Raw genomic sequence first — 21,314 nt, 5'->3', positions numbered from 1 at the left:
GATAATGAGAAGTCCCAGCCCGAAAACGCAGATACTTCCTGCAACTTAGCCTGATAGGAACATGAAGGTAAGCCTCCTTGAGATCCAGAGTCACCATCCAGTGATCTTTGCCCAGCAGAGGTAAAAGCTGTTGTAACGCCAACATTTTGAACTTGGGAATGTCCAGATAAGTGTTGAGGATAGATAAATCCAAAATTGGTCTCCACGTGTTCCCCTTCTTTGGTACTAGGAACAGGCGAGAATAAAATCCTAGGCCCACTTCTGGCAGAGGGACCGGCTGTATGGCCCCTATTTGAAGCAGCAGAGAAATTTGTTTGTGAGCCTCTATTCTTTGCTGAGGAGGAATGTCTGGCATGCCTTTGAAAGGAGGCAAGGTATGGAAATAAAACTTGTAACCTTGGTGTATGATATCCAAAACCCATCTGTCTTGGGTAATTAAACTCCAATTTTCCTTGAAGAGTGCCAACCTTCCTCCCAAAGGTGCTGCCAGACGAGAAGGCTCTGGCAGCTGAAAAGGTAGGTCATTGGGCCTGTTTACGAAAGGACTGGCCCCTGCCCTCACCGGCAGACTGTGCAGGTGAACTCCCTGTTCTAGACCTGAAAGAGCCCTGAGCTCTGCCCCTACCACGTGTAGAGCTACCCCTAGACTGTGAATGATAAGAAGGGTACGCCCACCCCTTAGCCGCCAATTCCTACTAAACTTCGGAGGCTGCACTTGCAAAAAATCTTTAACAGTCTGCATAGACTTAGCCTTGTCTTCCATTTTCTTTAAGACTGCCTCCACAGGTGAACCAAACAACACATCAGACTGTAAAGGAGCATCTAAAATCCTTGTCTTAACATGGTCAGATAAATTCTGATCCCTCAGCCAGGCGTGCCTCATGAAGAACTGACCCAGTGGCAGCCACCCTAGACGAGGCCTGTACAGCATCAAAACCACATTGTAAAGAATGTTTACCCACCTGTTCAGAAACATGTACCAAATCTTGTAATTCTTTACATTCAATACCTTCCGCCAGAGCATCTACCTTAGACTTCAATTGAGTAAGTAGATAGTTTTGATATTTCAACATGTGAAACTGGCAATTCAAAGCCCTCATAGCTAAGGTGGAAGAAGTATAGACTTTCTTTCCCCATCTATCCAAAGCCCTGGCTTCTTTATCTGGAGGAACCGGATTTTTTACAACAGAGGCCTTGACACCTTTAGGTCCCTGACTAACAGTTTCTGGGTCCGCCCTAGGACTCTTATAAAGATATTTATGAGCTTCAGGCACCCTGTAATACCTATCCGGTTTAACAGGAGCAGGAGGCAAAGAATCAGGATTAAGTGAAGCCTCTGCAAACACATCTTCCACAACATTCAGAACAGGAGGTATAGCCAAAGGCCTATGCTGGGGTAAAAACAAAAATTCCCTAAGCCTTTTCCTGGAATCAGAGAAGTCCTGACCTTCCCACTTAAAATGTTCCCTCATGGAATGAAGAGTCTCTGAAAAAGAAAAATCCTCTGCAGGAGAAGCAGAAGGAGTAGAATCATCCACATCAGAATCAGAATAAGGAGAATACTCCTGCAAGTCTTCAGCCGAAGACTCTGAAACATCTGAAGCCTGCTCAAAACTCCCCAACTCTGGCTCCACCCTAGGCCTCTTATCAGGAGGGGGCAAAGAACCTCTAATCAAAGTAATTAAATCTTCTGCCATTTTAAGCATGTGCTTCTTGGGCACAGATCCTGAAGAACTAGGAGTAACACCAACAGAAGCTAAACCTGGCCTGCCTCTGGGAGAAGCCTTGGAAACAGAAGGAGAGGGCCTAACCACCCTAGGAAGGGAGGAGAGTACAGTAACCTGAGAAGCCCCCTCAGCCTGACCTGCCTCCTGAGAGGCCACATCCTGCAATAACAAAGTCTCCCCCTGGAACTCCAGAGAAACCTCCTGCGGAACCACCGGTTCCACTGGCGCCTCTAAAGAACCGGCGTCCGGTACGGACGACTCTTCTTGCCTGGGTTTAGCTGCTTTGTCTTTGCGCTTCTTCGAAGAAGCAGGCGTCGGAGCATCCGACGGCATATTATAATTGCACCGCTTCCCAAAGACTAACCTGGCACAATCTAACCTTCGCTTAATAGTGCGCTTATTGAACCTAGCACAAAAGCGACAACCAACAACGTCGTGCTCAGGCCCCAAACAAGGAATACACAAAGTATGATAATCTCTATGCGGTATCTGTTTCCCACAAGAAATACAGTTATTCACTTTTTCTGACATCCGGTAAACCACTGAGGCAAGAAAAAACTAAAATATTCCCCAACGGGGTACTTAGCCAACTTTGACTCGGTCAGAAACTCCGAATTCGAAAAATTTCAGAACGCCGAACGGCACTTGCAACGCTGCTTCTGCATCGGACCATGCGGCAAAAAAGACTGAGGATATGACGTCGGTCATGCGCATTTGTACCCTGACGTCCTGATGTCAGTCTTAAGCGCCTTGACCGACGTCAGCCTAATACTTTGATATTCGGGCCGACCGAGGACAGCGGACTACCCAAGTGTAAGGACTGCAGCAATGTGAGATGAAGAACATCTTAATATTTGTTTGAATCAACTTCATTACCACAATCAACAGAACGTGCTGGAAGGACAGGTTCATAACCTAGAGACTGCCCATGCTATGGAATAGACTTCCCATATATGTCAAACAGAGCACCTCACTGGCCCTCCAACAGAAATCTTGATGAGTGGATGGGAAATAGAAAATTCACCCCACTCCAATGTCTCTACTCAACAGAGGCACTGGGAACTAAGGTCGGGTGGCACGATGCCAGGGTAATCCCATGGACTAGGCTTGTAAAGGCTACAGGGCCAATAGCTTAGTACAGACCTATGAACGTATGAACCTATGAAAAAGGTGATAATTTTTGCCTTTCCTGTTTTAATTTGTATAGGAAGGTCTTGCGAAAATTATCTTTTATTACCATTCCAGGCACGGCATTTTTTCTTTTTAGCTACTGTTAAAGCTTACATCTTGGCAATTCAGCAGCTAACAAATTTAATAGTCAAGCTCTTCCGTTCCTATTCCAAAGGAACTTCACCAAAACTAAAATTCATCATTAATGAAAAAATTTTAAATACAATCATTAAAAAGTACAGTTTTGTACCTACCATAAATGTAGATATCCGAACAGGATAGCATCTGCAGTCCTAACAAATGGGTTGTCCTGTCGTCAGGCAGCCCTTCGGTCGTCCGGATTCCAAAGTCTGGGTCTGGCCTCGGCTGGTGTCGCACTTCACCCGACGTCATCTCTGCTGGTCTTCGGGTATAAAGGCATCAGCCGACGCCATTTTCCTCAGTGTTTCTTGCCCCAGATGCCAGTAGCCCTCTTGGATAGCTAAATTCTTGGGTTAATGCCAATGTTTCCCAAAAAATAGAAGGCAAACACAAAAAATATGCATGTATGTACATATATACAAACAAATACACCATAAGAGATCCCCCCCCAGCTAGCTATTAGGTGGGCAATACCCTAGGAGTACCACAGAGGGGAAGGAGGGTGGGTAATCCTGACTGCAGATGCTATCCTGTTCGGACATCTACATTTATGGTAGGTACAAAACTGTACTATGTCCTTCAAGGATGCATCTGCAGTCCTAACAAATGGGTAGAATACCATAGCCAAACTAGGGGAGGGGGAATAAGAATTATGGTGTACTTAGGATCCCTTGCAACACAGCAGTGGCAAACCCTGCTCGGGATCTAGAGTATAGAGGTAAGTTATAATGCTTGGCAAATGTATGCACGGAGGTCCAAGTAGCAGCCTCAATAATGTCCTTGGTAGCCACTCCTCGTAAGAAGGCTGTGGTAGTGGCTGTAGCCCTTGTAGAATGAGGCCTTATGTTCTGTGGAATTTGCTTTCCATGATAGGAGTAACAGAATCTTATGCAATTTCCTATCCACTTGGAGATTGTCTGTTTGGAAATTGCTTTTCCTTCCCTTCCTGTTGCATAGGCTACTAGGAGCTGGTCAGTTTTTCTATTGCCCTTGGTTCTGTCCAGGTAGTAGCGCAACTGTCTATGTACATCCAAGGTATGCAGCAGTCTTTCCCCTTTGTTCTGTGGATTGGGAAAGAAGGTAGGTAGGTAGGTGGATTGCCTGGTTTAGAGACAGTCTGGATACCACCTTAGGCATAAATGTAGGATTAGTTCTCATGGACACTCTATCTTGATGGAAGATTAGGAAGGGTTGTACTGCCATTAAAGCCTGTAGTTCCGAAACCCTTCTTGCTGAAGTAATTGCCAGTAGGAAAGCAGTTTTCCAGGATAGGTGTTGAAGATCTGCTGTTGCTGCTGGTTCGAATGGAGGGAGTGTCAATTTTTCTAGCACAAAATTCAAGTCCCATGCTGGTAATGGTGGTTTCCTAGGAGGTTTTACATTCTTAATTCCTCTGAGGAACTGCCTGAGTAGAGGATGAGAAGACAGGGGGATCGAGGCTGTATTCTGCAGAAATAGCTGATGCATGTATCTTGATGGAGGAATAGGACAGGCCAGTATGTAGGAGCTCTGCCAAATATTCCAGGATGTTGGCAATATCTACCTTTGACACATCTTTCCCTCTTTCCATACTCCAAATGACAAACCTTTTCCATTTCCCTGCATAGTTCCTTCTAGTAGAAGGTCTGCGGGCCTCAAGGATAATGTCTTTAACCCTTTGGGATAAATCTGGGTTAGAAGTTCTTATGTAATGTTCCAGGCAGTGAGTTGCAGAGTTTTCAGGTTTGGATACAAGATGTTGTAGTTGCACTGAGTCAACATCAAAGGAATCAGGGGTAGAGTCCACGTTTCCCCCCCGAGACATGCTCCTCAGTAATGGATACCAATGTTGTCTTGGCCAATTTGGAGCTATCAGAATTATCCTTGGCCGTTCCTCTTTGATTTTCAGTAGTACCTTGTGCATCAAAGGAAGGGGTGGAAATGCATATGCTGTCAGGCCTTTCCAATTGAAGGATAGAGAGTCCACCTTCCAAGCAAGAGGGTGGTATGTCCTTGTGCAGAATTTCTTGAGCTGGTGGTTGAGTGGGGATGCAAATAGGTCTATTTGTGGCATTCCCCATTTCTTTGTGATGGCCTTGAAGATGTCCGGGTGTAGCATCCCTTCGTGAGCATCTGAGGTAGTTCTGCTTAACATGTCTGCTAGGATGTTTTCTTTTCCCGGTACAAATATTGCCTGCAATTGAATGTTGTAGCTCAGAGCCATATTCCACAGGTCCAGAGTCATTCGGCATAGGGGGTATGAATGAGTGCCTCCCTGTTTGTTGATGTACCACATGACTGTGGTGTTGTCTGTCCTTATCATCACTTGGCCCTCTTTGAGGAATGGTCTGAAATTCTGGATTGCTAGTTTTACTGCCAGCATCTCTTTTTGATTTATGTGCAGGTGTAGCTGATCTGGAGTCCATAGGCCTTGAATGCACTTGTCCAGCATGTGTGCCCCCAACCGAGGTCTGAGGCGTCCGTTGTGATGGTTTGGCTTGCTTGAATGTTGTGGAAGGACAATCCTGGGTTTGCCTGGCATGTCTGAGCCCACCATAGGAACTCTTGTTTCAGGCATGGAATTAGTGGTATTTCGGTTTCTAAGCTGTGCTTGTGTTGAGACCATAAATTCTTTAGGTACCACTGTAGCTTTCTCATATGCAGTCTGGCATGGGGGACCAAGATTATGCAGGATGCCATGAAACCCAAGGCCTGCAGTACTTTCCTTGCTGTTAGTTTGTTCTGCTTTGCTAGTGTCAAGAAGTACAGAGGAAGTTGTTCTTGTTTTTCTGCAGTTAGGAAGGCCATCTGTTTTACTGTGTCCAATTCTGCACCCAAGAATGTTATTGTCTGGGATGGTATCAGTTTTGACTTTTTTAAATTGACTATGTATCCCAGGGCTTGTAGTAAGCAAATGACTCTTTGTAAGTCTTGTGTCAGCTTGCTTTTGTTGTCCGCTTGTATCAGGCAGTCGTCCAGGTATGGATAAATTTGGATTCCCTGAAGCCTGCAATGAGCGATTACTGATGCCGGGCATTTCGTGAACACTCTGGGCACAGCAGATAAGCCAAAGGGCAATGCTGAGAATTGATAATGCTCTGATCCTGCAAGAAATCTGAGGTATCTTCTGCAAATTGGTCGTATGGGGACGTGCAGGTATGCCTCCTTGAGATCTAGAGTTACCAGCCAATACTCCTTGCCCAGCATGGGAAGAAGTTGGTGAAGGGTCAGCATTTTGAATTTTGGAACAATGATGAATGTGTTTAAAGCGGACAAGTCGAGAATAGGTCTCCAACTGTTTTCTTTTCTTGGTACTAGGAAGAGTCTGGAGTAAAATCCCTTGCCCTGTTCTGTAGGTGGTACCCTTTCCACAGCTCTCATCTTTTTTAATTGAGCTATTTGTTTTAGGGCTTCTGACTTTTGATTTGGTGGCAGGTTTGGCATTCCTCTTTTTGTTGGTAAGGTGTGGAAATGAAACCTGTAGCCTTGGTCTATAGTTTGCAAAATCCAGTTGTCTCTTGTGATATAGTGCCAGTTTTTGAGAATAAGGCTAACTTTCCGCCTAAGGGTGCTACTATTTGTTTCCTGGTAGGCGGTGTTAGAACCAAGTCACTGTGATTGTCCTGTTGCAGTGGTAGTGGTTGTATCCGTGCCTCGTTGGTTATTGCCTTGCCACTGGCGTCCTCTGTAGGCACCTCCTCTGGATTGATTTCTGCCTCTGGAACGTCTATTCCTGCCTCTCTGATTGTACAGGAGTCTGGAAAGGACCAATTTTGGAAGGCCAGTTCCTGCTGAACCTTGGGGCTGTACCTGTAAGAAATCTTTAACTGTTTGTACAGATTTTGCCTTCTCTTCCATTTTCTTCATTACTTGTTGGGCAGGAGAACCAAATAGACTGACCTTGTCCATAGGAGCATCTAAAAGCTTTGCTTTAACATGATCCGGCAAGACCTGCTCTTTCAACCATGCATGCCTTCTTATAACTGTGCCAGTCATGGCTGATCTAAATGAAGCCTCCAGTGCATCATAGCCACATTTTAAAGAATGGTTACTAACCTGCTGAATGTTATTCACCATTTCTAGAACATATTTCTCATCTAAGGAATCATCAGAGGACAGTTTCTTAGTTAACTGATCAAGCATAAACTCTTGGTATTGGATCATATGAAACTGACAGTTCAAAGCTCTAGCTGAGAGAGTAGCGGAGGTGTATACTTTTTTACCCCATCTCTCTAATGACCTGGATTCCCTATCAGAAGGGAGAGGGTTTTTAGCTGAGGTCGAAGCTACTGCCTTAGGCCCCTGGGAGATAGTCTCCGGATCTGCAAAAGGAGCCTTGTATAAGTGGTGATGAGTGTCCCGTACCCTGTAGAACCTGTCGGGCTTAGCAGGGGCTGGAGGTAAAGTATCAGGAGCAGTGCAAACATCATTAAATGCATCATCCACAACAGGAAGAACTGGAGGTATAGCTAAGGGCCTATGCTGCGGTAAGTGTAAAAAGGTCCTAAGCCTTTTTCTTGAATCTGAGAAATCTTGTCCCTGCCATTGGAATTGCTCTCGCATGGCATGTAAGGTTTCCCCAAAGGAAAATTCCTCTGGTGGAGAGGCAGAAGGAATAGATTCTTCAGCATCAGAATCTTCATAAGTAGAAAGAGGAGCCTCTGGATGGTCTGTAATGTCTGAGTCATCAGAAGAGTCATCTGAGGAGCCTGGCTCAGGGGGCTCTACTCTAGGTCTCTTTTCTGGAGGTTGTGAGGCCCTGTCTGGGTGAGATTGGGATCCTCTTATTAAAGAGATGAGATCCTCTGCCAAAGTAAGCATTTGTGAGCTGGGCCTGTGAGAGGGGGGCTTAACAGGCACTGATTTAGCAGTTTTGGCTGCTTTAGCCCTGGCAAAGGCCTTTATAGACATGGCTGCAGGAGGCCTAGCAGCACCACGTGCTGGGGTAGAGACATCCAAAGGGATGGTGTCCGATAACTCTGGAGAAACCACATTAGTAGGCAAAATTTCAGAGGCCGATTCAGCTAGGGTAGAAGGGGCCTCGGTAGTAGTCATGAATTTGGCTGTAGATTGAACCGTTTGCTCGGTTTCGGACTAAACCGAGACACTCGCGGTTTGCTTTACCGTGGTTTCGGCCGAAACCGCGGACCGCGAGTGTCGGTCCTTTTCTTTGCGTTTTTTAACCATTTGGGTAGTCGGAGGATCCGTCGGCATAATGTACGCAAAGTCTGAGCCGAAAAACTGTTCAGCAAACTCCGACCGACGCCTAAGCGTTCGTCGGTTGAAGGAAGCACAGGCTAAACAAGCTGCTACGTCGTGGTCTGGGCCTAAACAAGGTAAGCAGTAAGAGTGGAAATCTTTATGAGGTATTTGTTTCCCACAAGTTAAACAGTTATTTACTTTTTCTGACATCGGCTGAGGCAAGAAAGAGTCCCCAACGGGGTACTTAGCTTTTAGAAGTCTTCGAAGTTGTATTCGGTAGTAGTAATCTCTGGATCTGACCGACCGGCACTTGCGAACAGCTTCTGCTTCGGGCGCCACGCGGCAAGAAAGACTGAGGAAAATGGCGTCGGCTGATGCCTTTATACCCGAAGACCAGCAGAGATGACGTCGGGTGAAGTGCGACACCAGCCGAGGCCAGACCCAGACTTTGGAATCCGGCCGACCGAAGGGCTGCCTGACGACAGGACAACCCATTTGTTAGGACTGCAGATGCATCCTTGAAGGACATCCATATGATGTCATCACACCAATAATATATTATGATTCTTCATTACAAATAAGACAAATGATTTGGTGAATGATTTTTAAGTATAACTTTTTTTTTTAATTTTGTTAATCTTATTTGTAAAATATTTCACACAGTCAAGTCCTTAAGGGACTCCAGTTTTGGAAATTTCAAAATAAAATTCATAAATGTTCAGAATTTTATTTCAAGCTATTAAAATTTTTTGACAAAGTTAGGTGTGAAATGATGAAACTCATTGTCAAAAATAATAATGTCCTTATTGAACAACTATCAAAAGATTTGGTTATATTAAAATAAACGGGCTGTTTGACCATTATAAGACCAATTATAATATTTTCAAGAAAGTTGATAACATTTGTGACATTCTCAAACAGAAAATGAACAAATTTCACAGAGACTTGGTTCATTGTGGAAATATTTAGCATATCCAAAACCCCCTGGTTACCATGATGACAGAGTGACGAGCCTACTCCACCAGTGGAGGAATGAAGAGAACAGATGTCAGTGGATATTATAAATGGATCCCCAAATGGACCACTCTCTTTAGACTACAGAGAAGTGAGGAGATCGAGAGGTTACAAAACAAGGCTTTTTGGACGGTCACCTGCAAACAATTAAATCACAAAACATACGACAAGGAGTCAAGCCCAAAAAGAAACAAGGGAAGAAAAACAAGAAATATCAACAGTGATGCCAGAATATAGAGAAATTGATATACCAGCTGTTAAAGTGGTAAACAATTACTTTAATGACTTTGCCTTATACAACTCTTCTAGTAAGGAATTCAATATTAATCATGCCAATGTATTATCCAAAGGTTTGACTTTTCTTCTAGTAGGGCTAAAGTGACTGATGTATTAATGGATTTTAAACTATATGCTAGCAAACTGAATTTAGCACTTTGGTTTCCCAATGGCACCTGTTCTCATGAGAGGAATGTATTTTATAGGTCTAGTTGTTTCAACCCCCCCCCCCCTTAATAACAATGTCCTGCTTTTTGAAAGAATGTGTGAGATAGACATCAGGAGCATCCTTTCTAAGCCTCTGGTATGCAAATACTTTAATTTGTCAAAAAAAAAAAAGATGTTAAGTGAAATATGTGAAGATAAGGATATCTGGGTTATGAAGCTGGACAACGGGGAAGGGTTTGTTATAACTGAAAGTTACAAATACAGCAATCGCATGAATAGTTTATTAATGGATGATATGTATTTAGAAGTTTCATACAATTAAGTTTTTCTTGCTTACACTAATACTGATGGGCTCATGCCTTTTTTAATTTCTCCACATCTTTTGAGTTTCTAATACCATGATGGGAAAAGTACAATTTAAGTTCATGAAATTAGTATTGTTTCAATCTTTGATGTCAGCCAAAAGTGCTCTTTGCAGCACCCACAATGCGCCCAGTAATGACTCCTTCGGCAATTCATACGGAGTTGCATGTAATGGTAACATATCTAAATGTGATTGTAGATTATTTTTATAAGACCCATTGCTCCTACTACTACTGGAACTGTCTTGGGTATCTTTTTCCCACGTTGCTCTCGTTTCTGCCTGCAAATCCTGATATTTTATGACTTTGTGCCTATCTACACGCAAGACACTGTAGTCACTGGGTGTGGCGATTTCAATGATCAATGCTACTTTTGTCTTCTTTTCATGGACCACTATATCTAGTTTTCTAGCATCTATCTTTTGAACTGTTGGCAATGGATGATCCTGTGTGATGTAGACCATCATTTTCTATGATGCTTTGTGGCTCATGTTTCCAGTGTTTGTCAGCCACTTCAGTACCATAACATTTGCACAGTCCCCAGTGCAACAGTATTGCCACATTATTATGTCTTTCAGTACACAGTCCTGCCATTAGTATGTCACGACCGGCAATGAGGTGTACGACTGTTTCCAATTCTGTTTTACAAAACCTACATTTGACTTTCTCTCACACATATTCAACAGACTTTGTAAACCAAGTAAACCAATGTGTGCACAGCCCACTATCTTGTGCCACCAATATTAATCTTTGATCTCTTGGTTTGAATTTGCCTCTCCTTAACCATTCCTGATCAACATGAGGTTCCTCCAGAAGTTTTCTATACTTGCAACTATATTTATTCATTTTCCACATTTCCTGCCTTCTCATCTGGTCCTTCACTTTATATTCTTTCTTTTGTTTTTTGGCACATTCAGTTGCTGTCTGACTTTTATCTATTTGAGGTTTGATTTCCATTCCTGCTTGACGCTGATATGCACCTGCTAAATTAAGCAGAGAAGTCATCTTAGATTTATTCTCCTCTTGTTTCAAAACTTTCACTACATTTGGGTCTTGTGAGGCCAGCAGATATGCATGCAGTCCCACGACTGCAGATCTATGCCTATAATCAATTTCAAGGAGGCCCATCCCTCCTTCGGAACTGGGAATATATAATCTTGGTAAGCACTGATTTTTATACATCATTTGGTGAGCATGAAGCATCCTTCTTGTTTTCCTGTCCAATCTATCTAACAAGTTTTGGGGCCAGTCAATCACTCCAAAACTGAAAGTTAGGACAGGAAGAGCACATTGGTTTATAGCTTGGATTTTGTTCCTAGATGTCAGTGTTGTTTTCAGGATTAATTTAAGTCTTCTGAAGTATTCCTTACTAAGTTTTATTCACATGTGTTCATGTTTCATTGTTGATCCTTCATCAATTCCCAAATATTTACATACTCCTCCTTGCCCAAGTTCTTCTTGTCCCAAACCAATGTTTTCCTGGTGTTGTAGTTTTCCTGCTTTAAAGGTTGCTTTTGCACAATCAAGACCAACTGACATTCTTATATCATCTGAAAAAGTTTTGACAACTTGCAGTTGTGCTCATACCTCTCAACCATACGAAATTCCTTGGTATTTACCAGTTTTCAGGGCAAAATATTGGGGTGCCATGAATTCCCGAGTGGTCCCTTAATTTCTGAATTTCCCGGTATCTCTCTTTTTTTTTGGTAGTACAACTTTAAATTTTGGGGTGATCTCACCACACCAGCCTACAGGGGCATGCGTGATGACATCAACTTCTGCCTGTGGAACTCAGACTCTCGGAGGGAAATAGGAAATAAAACAGCTAAGAAATATAACAGCTAAGGTGCCGGCGGGCAGCATAATTTGAATTTTGCAGAGTCTGCTCTGCCCACATGTCCCAGTCTCCAGCTCCAGGTAAGAAAACTGCTGTTATGTATTACGGGCACATAACTGTTTAACTATGTATTACACTAGTAAGTCTCTGGAGTCTGGACTGTTTTGTTGTTGTGTGCTATTTATCTGTAGAAACTGTGTGCAAAAGGTTTGTTGTGCTGCACCATAGTTATCTGCCATTCTAAATGAATCAACTAACAACCGCTGTTGACTTGTGCGACGTAGTTATCTGTCGCTCTAATGAATCAACTGACAACCATTGTTGTATTAACTGTGTGCAAAGTCCATTTATCTCATTTGGAGTAATACACTTACTATAAGAAAATCGAAGAATAAATGTGACAACTATGCTAATTTTCAGTTAAGTCTTTGTGAAAAATTATGTTTTTTTTATTCAGTTTCTGCATTTAAACAGCAGTGGAACACAACAAAGTTTTGTGGATTGGGCAAATGATCATTTTTGGAGTGGATTAAGAGTTACGTACAGTTGAAGAGTACAGATCAGTAGTTAACAAGGTTTCTTCTTTTCTGTCCTCATGCAGTAATAACTTAGGATTGCAGATCTGGCGTCTGAAAGCAGCAAGTAAAACTGAGCATGCTCAGTGAATTGAAGTACCTGTCCACGGTTGTGAATCGAGCTACTGCAGTGTGTTGGGCATGGAAGAACTAGATCACGATAGGGACAAGACATTAATAGCCTTTTAGATCTCTTTCTGGAGAGCTCTCAGTGGCACATCTGCATCTTCTGTAGTCAGGCTTGTCAGGAGCCCTTCGGAAAAAGTCTTCCTTCCCCCATTCATGTAACAGTATTGCACTGAAATTGCAGAATAAGAGGCCAGACACAAATGGTCCAGTAGGCTGGTGACAGTGTCTAATTAAAGAGCCCTGTCTTCTGCCGCTTGATGTTAACAATTGGGTAAAGAGATGTTGCTTAATAAGGTGTGTGTGTGTGTGTGTGTGTGTGTGTGTGTGTGTGTGTGTGTGTGTGTGTGATTTGACACTGGACTAGCTGAAGAGTTGCCTCATTCATTTAGCTACCAACTGTGTTACAGGGCTCTACAAAATGGGTTTTAAATGTAAGGTTGCCTTTTTTTTTGTTTGCCATGAAACATACAAATCAGTAATGGTGGCAACTGCGGTAGAACAGAAATCTGAAAGGTTACATGAAATCCAAAATAAGTGCTTGCTCTCTAAAGATTTTCCCATCACCTAATTATTGAGGGATTTTGTTCAATTCATGAGCCCTGTCTTTCAAGTATAGTGCCAGCTAAGGTGAAGAGGTCTGCTAATTCCCTTTCAAAAGTTACAGTGAAATATCTGAGAGGCTTGTAATATCTGTCCTACAGAAAGAATAGTTTGGAAGATGAAAAGGAGCTGGGCATACTGTAATAACAATAATGCTGAAAATGCTAGAATGTTAAGAAATATAATGTTGTGGTGCTCATATTTTTAAAGTACATGTTATTTGGTCTGTCTAGACAGCAAATCTAAATGCAGCCTGTAGAATTTGCCCAAACTGTGTCATGCTGAAGGCAGCTGTATTCTTGCCTGTGAAATTTATTTCTTTAAATAGGTTTTAATGCCAGAACATGGGAATTGAACTAATGTGATTACTAAAACCCACCTACAAAATAAAATGTGCACCTTTGGCACTTATTTGTGTTTCTTAAATGGGTGGGCTGGTCCAAGGACTTTTTTCAGCAATGACTCTGTGAACTCTTGAAGAAAGAGAGCAAGGAAGGGAGTAATAAAGAGATTGATTACTTTCCGTAAAGTTCATAGGATTTACTTAGATGAGTGTGCATATGGGTTTTATGTATATAGTTTCATTGAGGAATGTTTTTCCTCATTAAGGAAGTCAGTGCATCTCAGAGTTTGAATATAATTAGCAGAGGGTGTGGGGGTGCAAGGGGTTTTACCCCCCTACAAAAACAATTGTTTTATTTTTCAGTCCTTTGTGGATTGATATTTTTTGAAGTCTGTGTTCATATTGATATTGAGATAGATGATTTGTGCTGTTGATCAAGCTCTATGCTTCTATACATATAGTAACTGATCATATTTTGGTTGTCTGTTCTTAAGTTTGCATTTAAAAGGTGGTATCTCACAATTCCATTGGAGTGGGCGGGGCTACACAATTATGTATGCAAATTTTGTTAATCAGCATACAGATTTCTACCTATTTTTCACGGGCCTTTGTCCAGATTTTTGATGTTTCCAGGTTGAAAGGTATGGTTGTGCTTTCAGTTCCTCATCTGATGAGCTATACAGTTTTAAATCATCGACAAAGAGAAGATGAGAAGTCTTCACACTTTGTTTTCTGGGAGCCAGATTATAGCCATGGCCTAAGCTGTTAAGTAGACAGCTTAACGGGTTAAAGGCAAGGCAAAACAGTAGCGGTGACTAAGAGTAAATCCTGGAATAACCCCCCTTCGAATTTTTAACCCTGGATAATAATTTGTCCTTTATCATGGCTTAATCTCAAAGTGGTATCCCACTGTTTCATGCTCACTGTAATGTAGTTGATTAGTGTAGGGTGTACCTTACACATTTTTAAGCACTCTTATCCATGAATGTGGGATACTATCAAATGCCTTTTTGTAGTCAATCCATGCCATACTTAGATTCTTCCCCTTTTTACAGTTCTCCATTAAGACTATTTAAAAACAAAAGATCCTTTGTTCTATATGACTTTCTTTTATTGCCTTTTTGTTCTACTGCCATAATTGCATTTTCTTCTAAACGACTACAAACTCTGTCGACATCAATTCCCATGTAGAGTTTATACATCACTGGAAGGCAAGTTATTAGTCTATAATTTTTAGGGTAGCTTGTCGGTTGCACTCAAGTAGAAGCATTGTTTTTTCTCTAACCAGGTTGGTGTCTGTTTAGGGTACGCATATAAATAGTTCTTACTCATGACTAAATCTTCGTGCAAAGATGTTAATACTTTCAGCCAAAAGTTAGGTACTACATTTGTGCCTGGAATTTTCCAATTAGAGGCTTTTCTTAACGTTGTTTCAATCTCTCTGGCTGTTACTTCATCCTATTTGATATCCTGTACCGTTAAACCTTTTACTCTAACTATTATCCATTTATCATCTTTATGTTCTGCAGGATCTTCTTAAGATACTTCTCCAAAATCCATTACTTTTTTTGGTGGTCTTTCAATTACGTTTACATTATTTCCTAATTCTCTATAAAACCTTTTTTGGGTCATCGATAAATTGCTTATTTTGTACTTTTCCTTTATATTTATCTGTGTATCTTCTACGTTTTTCCACCTGTGCTGAAATTTTTCTTTATTTGCGATAGTGCATGATATATCCTGGTCTGTTCTAATACTGTGTATTGCTTTTACCACATCAACCTTTCTTAGTATCTTTGTTGATCTGTTCCCTCTTCTATAGTCTTCTAACAGTGACACTTCTTATCTTAACTGCTTTATAGTTTTCTCTACTCGATATTCCTATGATAGTATTAGATTTCTCCCCTTCCTTTCCCTCACTACCTGTGTTCTTGTGGTAGAACTTTATCCGTTATTAATTTTGCCGCACAGCAATATATCCTGTTTACTTCTGTCATATCGCATGGATCTCAATGAACAGTCCTAATTACTGTGTTCATTTGTTTTAGCAAACTTCTGACCTTTTGGGTTTTATTAATCTTCTGTAGTCTATTTCTTTCATTGATCTTAATATATATATGTCTATTAAATCAATCATCTCTTCTCTTAGCTAATTTTCTTCCAAACAAAGTACATCCCTTGTTTTCCACTTCCTGCAGGCATTCTATAGAAGATTCTACAGCATCTTCTTATGGCACATTGTCTTCAAGTTCATCCTGTGCCATCTGTTGCTCTATCATATGGGAACTCACTGGCCTATCACTCCTCAACACTGACTGCAGAGTTTCCACGGTTTCCTGTTCCTTCCCTTGCTGTCTAGCTTCAAGTGAACGTCTATACTGGTTTCCTGTGGAAGGCTCCAAATTATCTTCATATGGCACCTGACCAATTGCTTTCTGTTCCATTGGTTTCCCCTTAATTTGGATATCCATTACTCTATCTTGCTGTGGTACTTTCTGAATTAGATTTTCTACATTAAAACATTGACTTTGCAGGTACTCCATAACCTCAGTTTCTATTTCTTTAACTTCTCCATTACTAATCTCCTTTTCCTCTGTCTTCTTATTTTTTGTATTGTAAAGTTTTCCATGTCTGGATTCCTTTGCCTGCTTCTCCTCAAATATCTTTGGTGCTGCTCTTTTTGTATTGGTTAGTTTTGCTTTCTCCTTTGCATAAATATCACACCATATTAAATGTCTTTCTTTCCCATGTCCATATTTCTTCTTCAGATGTTTCCTGATCTGTTTCTCTCTACTTTGGGGTCTCACTCCTTCCTGCTGTGATGTAACCTGTGTTAGACCTTCTTACACCAAATCCTTCACTTTGCAGGCACTCCACAACTTCAACTTCTATTTTTTTTTAATTCTACTTTACTAATCTTCTTTTCTATGTTTCATCTTTGTGATATTTCTTTTTATTGTGAAATTTTCCATATCCAGATCCCTTTGCCTGTATTTCTCTTCAAATATCTTTCAGTCTGCCTTCTTTACAATGATTAACCTGGCTTTCTCCTTTGCATAAATGTTGCACCATATCAAATCTCTCTTTCTTTCCCATGTCCATATTTCTTTTTTATACTTTTCAAATGTATCTTGGTTTTGTTATATTTTTGTACTTCCTCAGATGCTTCGTTTTCCAAACAGATCAAGGTTTCTTGATCTATATACTGTTTTTCAGAAACCTGTTGTATTAATGAACACAAATTTTCATTTGAAGCTTCTGACAGTTTTTCTTGTGGAAGTCTTTCTTTCCTCCAATTTCTCTCTTAATCGTTTTGCATATCTTGTGTCTGGCAATTCTGGGCTTTTTGCATGATAGTAACAATACATAATTTCTTTCTTATCCTCAGTAGTCCACTTTATCATCTTTACGGCTCTTCTTTTGGCCTATCAGTTTTTGTGATTTTTGTGGACTGCCACTTCCTTCTACAATAGGGGGGGGCATCCTCCCCCTGGACTTGGCCTGGCCCCATTGTAGTAATGTTTCCGTATTTTGAAGATTCTACATTGTCATCTTTTCCAGTCCTGACACCAGTTTGTCTACCAGCATTGGGCATTTTTTTATCCTGAGTCTTGTGCACCCCACTATGTTTTTTAGTTTTTGACTTACTTCTGTCCAGGATATATGCTACATAAATACAATCTACATATCAGTGTCGCCTTGGTGAGATTTTGTGAAAACATGGTCCACCTCATGAAGGTGCTCACCAAGACCTGAAGATGAATTCAATTTCAGCACAACTACTCTCCTTTATTTGCTGACTTTTCGTCTCTCCATTCGGACCCTGCATGACAATGTTGATGCAGGTTGAGTGAATACGACTATGTTAAACAAAAAAACAGTAATTGCAGGAATGTTCAGCATACCTAAGCTCCATAAGCGTTTAGAAGATCCACCTGATGCAACTAGGTCAAAAACTTATTTTATTGCAAAATGTTTGGATCGTATTTTAAAGGATTTGGTTAAGCATATTCCTCAGATATGTAGAGATTCTTGGCATTTTTTTACTAAAATCAATGAGTTGGACTATAGTGAAGAAACAGTGTTTGTGACCACTGATGTTAAAAATCTCTATTCGGTTATCCCTTGTCAGAAGAGTTAGTATGGTTTGAAGAATTTCTGTATTATACAGAATTATCTGCTGGGAAAGTCAATACAGTCACTTGTCTAATGGAGACAGTTCTAAAAAATAAGTTTATCTTTTTTGAAGGTCAGTATTTTAGACAAGCAACAGGTGTGGCTATGGGTGCTGCCTGTTCCCCTAGCTTTGCAAATGTGGTTATGGCACACTGGGAGAAGACATATATTTTTTATAGTGACTTGTAAAACTCCTGGGTGTTTTATACATTATTTTTAGATATCTGTATTCTATGGAAGGTCACCACACAGAATTTAGAAAGACTTTTATCTTACATTAACAGACGGGAATTTTTAAAAATTTCACATACTTATATTAGAGAGAAGATAGTGTCAAAGACGAACTGTCCAAGGATTATAGCAAACAGTGTTTTACATAAAACATTTTTAGGAAACCTACGTTTTCTAACACCTTCTTTCACCATCATAGTTGGCACCCTAAACCATCAGATAAAGGCAGTTGTGAAGGGCCAACAAGTAAGGTTAGCCAGAATGACTTCTGATCATGACATTTTTATCAAGGAATGTGATAAACCAGTAATGATGTTTTATAAAAGAGACTATCCTATTGCATTTGTATCAGAAATTAAATAAGAGGTGTTTTATAAGAGAAATCATGGGATGTATTTACCCTTACGTAACAAGGTTAAGTGTTTGATAACATTATACATGCACACAACTTTAGGGAAGTTGATAGTGAATCAAATATTCTGAGTGACAAACTGTTAACTACCTTTTCTTTAGGCAGCCAGGCTATTTTTGACTGTTTAAAGAAAAACGCACTATTTTTTTCAACTGATAACTCTATGTTAAGCAAAGCTGGTTAAAAAAAACAAACATACATTGTTTCTAAAAAAGATATTACATTCAAACAACTTTTGTACAGAATCTGACTCAGTCCCAGTTAAAAATATGGGTATGTCAAAATGTGGTCATTGTTCTCAGTGCTCATATATTAAAGTTACAGAACGTTTCTATAGGTGGCATAGCATACAGAATTAATGGCCATTATGCATATATTTCAAAACAAGTGGTCTATCTTGGCCTGCCACTTATTTTATGTGGGGAAAACCTCTTGAAATTTAGGGAAAGGATTTATGAACATTTGTTAGATGTTAAAAAATGTAAAAATACAAATGTTTTATTTAGATATCCTCATGACTTTCCATCTCATACTTCTGAATTTATGGTCTTGGAGCAAGTTAAAAATGACCCGAGGGGCTTTATTACATATGACAATCTAGATAAACGTGAAGTAAAGTGGCAATTAAAATTAAATGGGGGAACAAGACTTATGATAGCACTGTATGGAAAGCATAAAGTGGAACATTTATGAAAATAAAATAATTTTCCACTTCTACCACAACCTGTTGAGTTACAAGTTAGTGAATAGCCAACTTGCCCAACATAATAGAAAAAAAAACTAAAATAAACACGTAAGTTTGTTATGTATTGATTTAAAAATGAATATATTACTGTATGAAGTTTAATAGTTAGGAAATTATATTGATATATGGAAGTGTGATTATTTAAAAAAAAAAAAAAAAAAAAAAAACTATACTCTCCCTGACAATTGCCATGGGAACCATTTACATCTACAGCACCAACAGATACAGAACATCAAAAGGAAAATGCCTCCCGAGTGCAGCAGCACTCATCATGCCATCCAAACACAAGACGGGTAATATTAGCTCCAGACAATCAAATTTAGAAATTAACCTGGTTCATGGTCAATGAAAATATCCACCAGGAAATTTAGCCTTATTTCCTGGAGCAGTTTAATGATGCAAAAATTATTATGGCCTCCATTAACCATGAAGCAGTGGAAAGTGAAGAGGGTTGCCACTCAATCTTTATCTGATAAAAACATCATGCCGTCTGCCTTTATAAGTTTCCTTTGATACAAGATTCAACTGATATGAAGTGGAAGAAAAAAATAAAGATCCCAAGACTATAAGCAGCAAAATTATAATGATGGATGAGCACAAAAAAAAAAAAAAAAAAAAAAAAAAAAGAGAGGTTGTGGTGGTGGCAAGAGACCCTTCAATACACATTTGAGACATCTCAATGCAATAGAAATCCATTACAGCAGCAGTACCCTACATAGGAGGAAAATTAATTTATAACTCTTACCTCAAAGATTTCTTCCCTAGACACCTCAATGCGGCAGTGTCCAGCTTGTGGTTGCTGTAATGACAATTCATGCCTCAACACCTTCATTTTCTGCACCAGATCTCTTTCACATCTTTCTGCAGGCAAATTTCCTTCTTCCTCCAACACACATCCATTCTGCACTGACAAAGACTGGCTTGATTCCTTTAACTGAGTCTGCTGGCTGCTGTAAGATATTTTAAGGACAATTAACTTACTTAGCACTTGTTTTACAGGCATCAGAATTTGGTTTCTGAAGCAAAGACTGACAGCCTAAAGGTAAAGTACAACTGTTGTATGACATTTGCTGTAATAGAAGACAAATGACAAAAAAGCAGATGGTCAGAATTTAACCTATGGGCTTTCCTCGCTTGCGCAGCTTTGTTGCTTTGTATTTTTTCCTGTCATTTCCCCTCCATAATCCAAATGTAGCCCATTATCATGAATCAAAATGCCGTTTCATCAAGGTTTTGTAAAGGAGGGGCTATGCCTCCCTGGACTATCATGAGCACGGCTTCATCCCCCTTACTTAAACATCTTCCAGGATCATACTGCTTTTTAACACAGACAATGTAACTGAAATTGTGTTTCAACAAGTCTGCCTTGATTAAAAGACCCGTTCCTCCAAAAACACAGCACATGCTGATGGCTTAGTGATCATACTCTCTCTCTCTCTCTCTATATATATATATATATATATATATATCTCCTTGATGATTAACAAACACAGTAAAATATACTTATTTCAGGAAAATAAGTACATTTCAAATGGTGTCATAAGTCAGCAATTCAACATCTCTCGTTAAAAAATTACCAAATATCACACTGTTACCCCAAGCTTCTTTAAGTGTTTTGTCACAATTTAGTAATACATTGTGGGATGTGGAGAGTTAAATGCCATGATATATTATTTTCAGAAGTGTATCCGTATTTATTTGGGACATTTTTTTTTTAATAAAAAGTTTCATGAATGTTTTAATAAAACCATGGACCAAATACATTTAGTTTTCCCTGCATATCATCATGTAAGGTGGCTGTCCAAAGACTTTAATGGATGCCTCCCTGCACATGTGCAACTTGCGTCCATTAAAGTTTACAAATGCCTTTTACTTTTCCCTTTCAGTTGATGTAAAAAAATCAACAAACCTCAGTGTCATCAGTGTGGGAAAAACAAATTTTATGATTTTTTTTTTTTTTTTAAGCATGAAATTATTCGGTGATGTAATGGAAATGCAGATAATACTTTGTACATCACATACGCTGATGTAGAAGGTAAGTCACTAAACCATGACATAACACTTTAAAATCAGTGCTATTACATCACGCATTGCTGCTTCTTATTAGTCTCCCTTCTCCAAGGCATTTACACACAGAAGCACACTAACCCACATGCTTGCTTGTTTACACCAATTATTTCTTGATCCTTCAACTACTGGAGCAAATAGAAGCAAATTATTAGAAACA

The 21,314-nt window shown here is 40.1% G+C and overlaps 1 protein-coding gene across 1 annotated transcript in view; it reads right to left on the bottom strand.

The window, feature by feature from the left end:
- The window catches only part of SMURF1 (SMAD specific E3 ubiquitin protein ligase 1), a 2,072,011-nt gene that overhangs the window by 584,576 nt on the left and 1,466,121 nt on the right, over nt 1-21,314 (bottom strand). The window contains exon 10 of the mRNA XM_044089363.1: nt 19,833-20,037. Within this exon, the coding sequence (XP_043945298.1) occupies nt 19,833-20,037 (205 nt within the window). The remainder of the gene's footprint in view (nt 1-19,832; nt 20,038-21,314) is intronic.

This window comes from Protopterus annectens, chromosome 12.part0 (assembly GCF_019279795.1).
Source record: "Protopterus annectens isolate FY-2018-M chromosome 12.part0, PAN1.0, whole genome shotgun sequence".
Classification (NCBI taxonomy): Eukaryota; Metazoa; Chordata; order Ceratodontiformes; family Protopteridae; genus Protopterus; species Protopterus annectens.
Note: the sequence above shows the minus strand (reverse complement) of the source record. Positions and strands in the feature narration are given on the sequence as shown.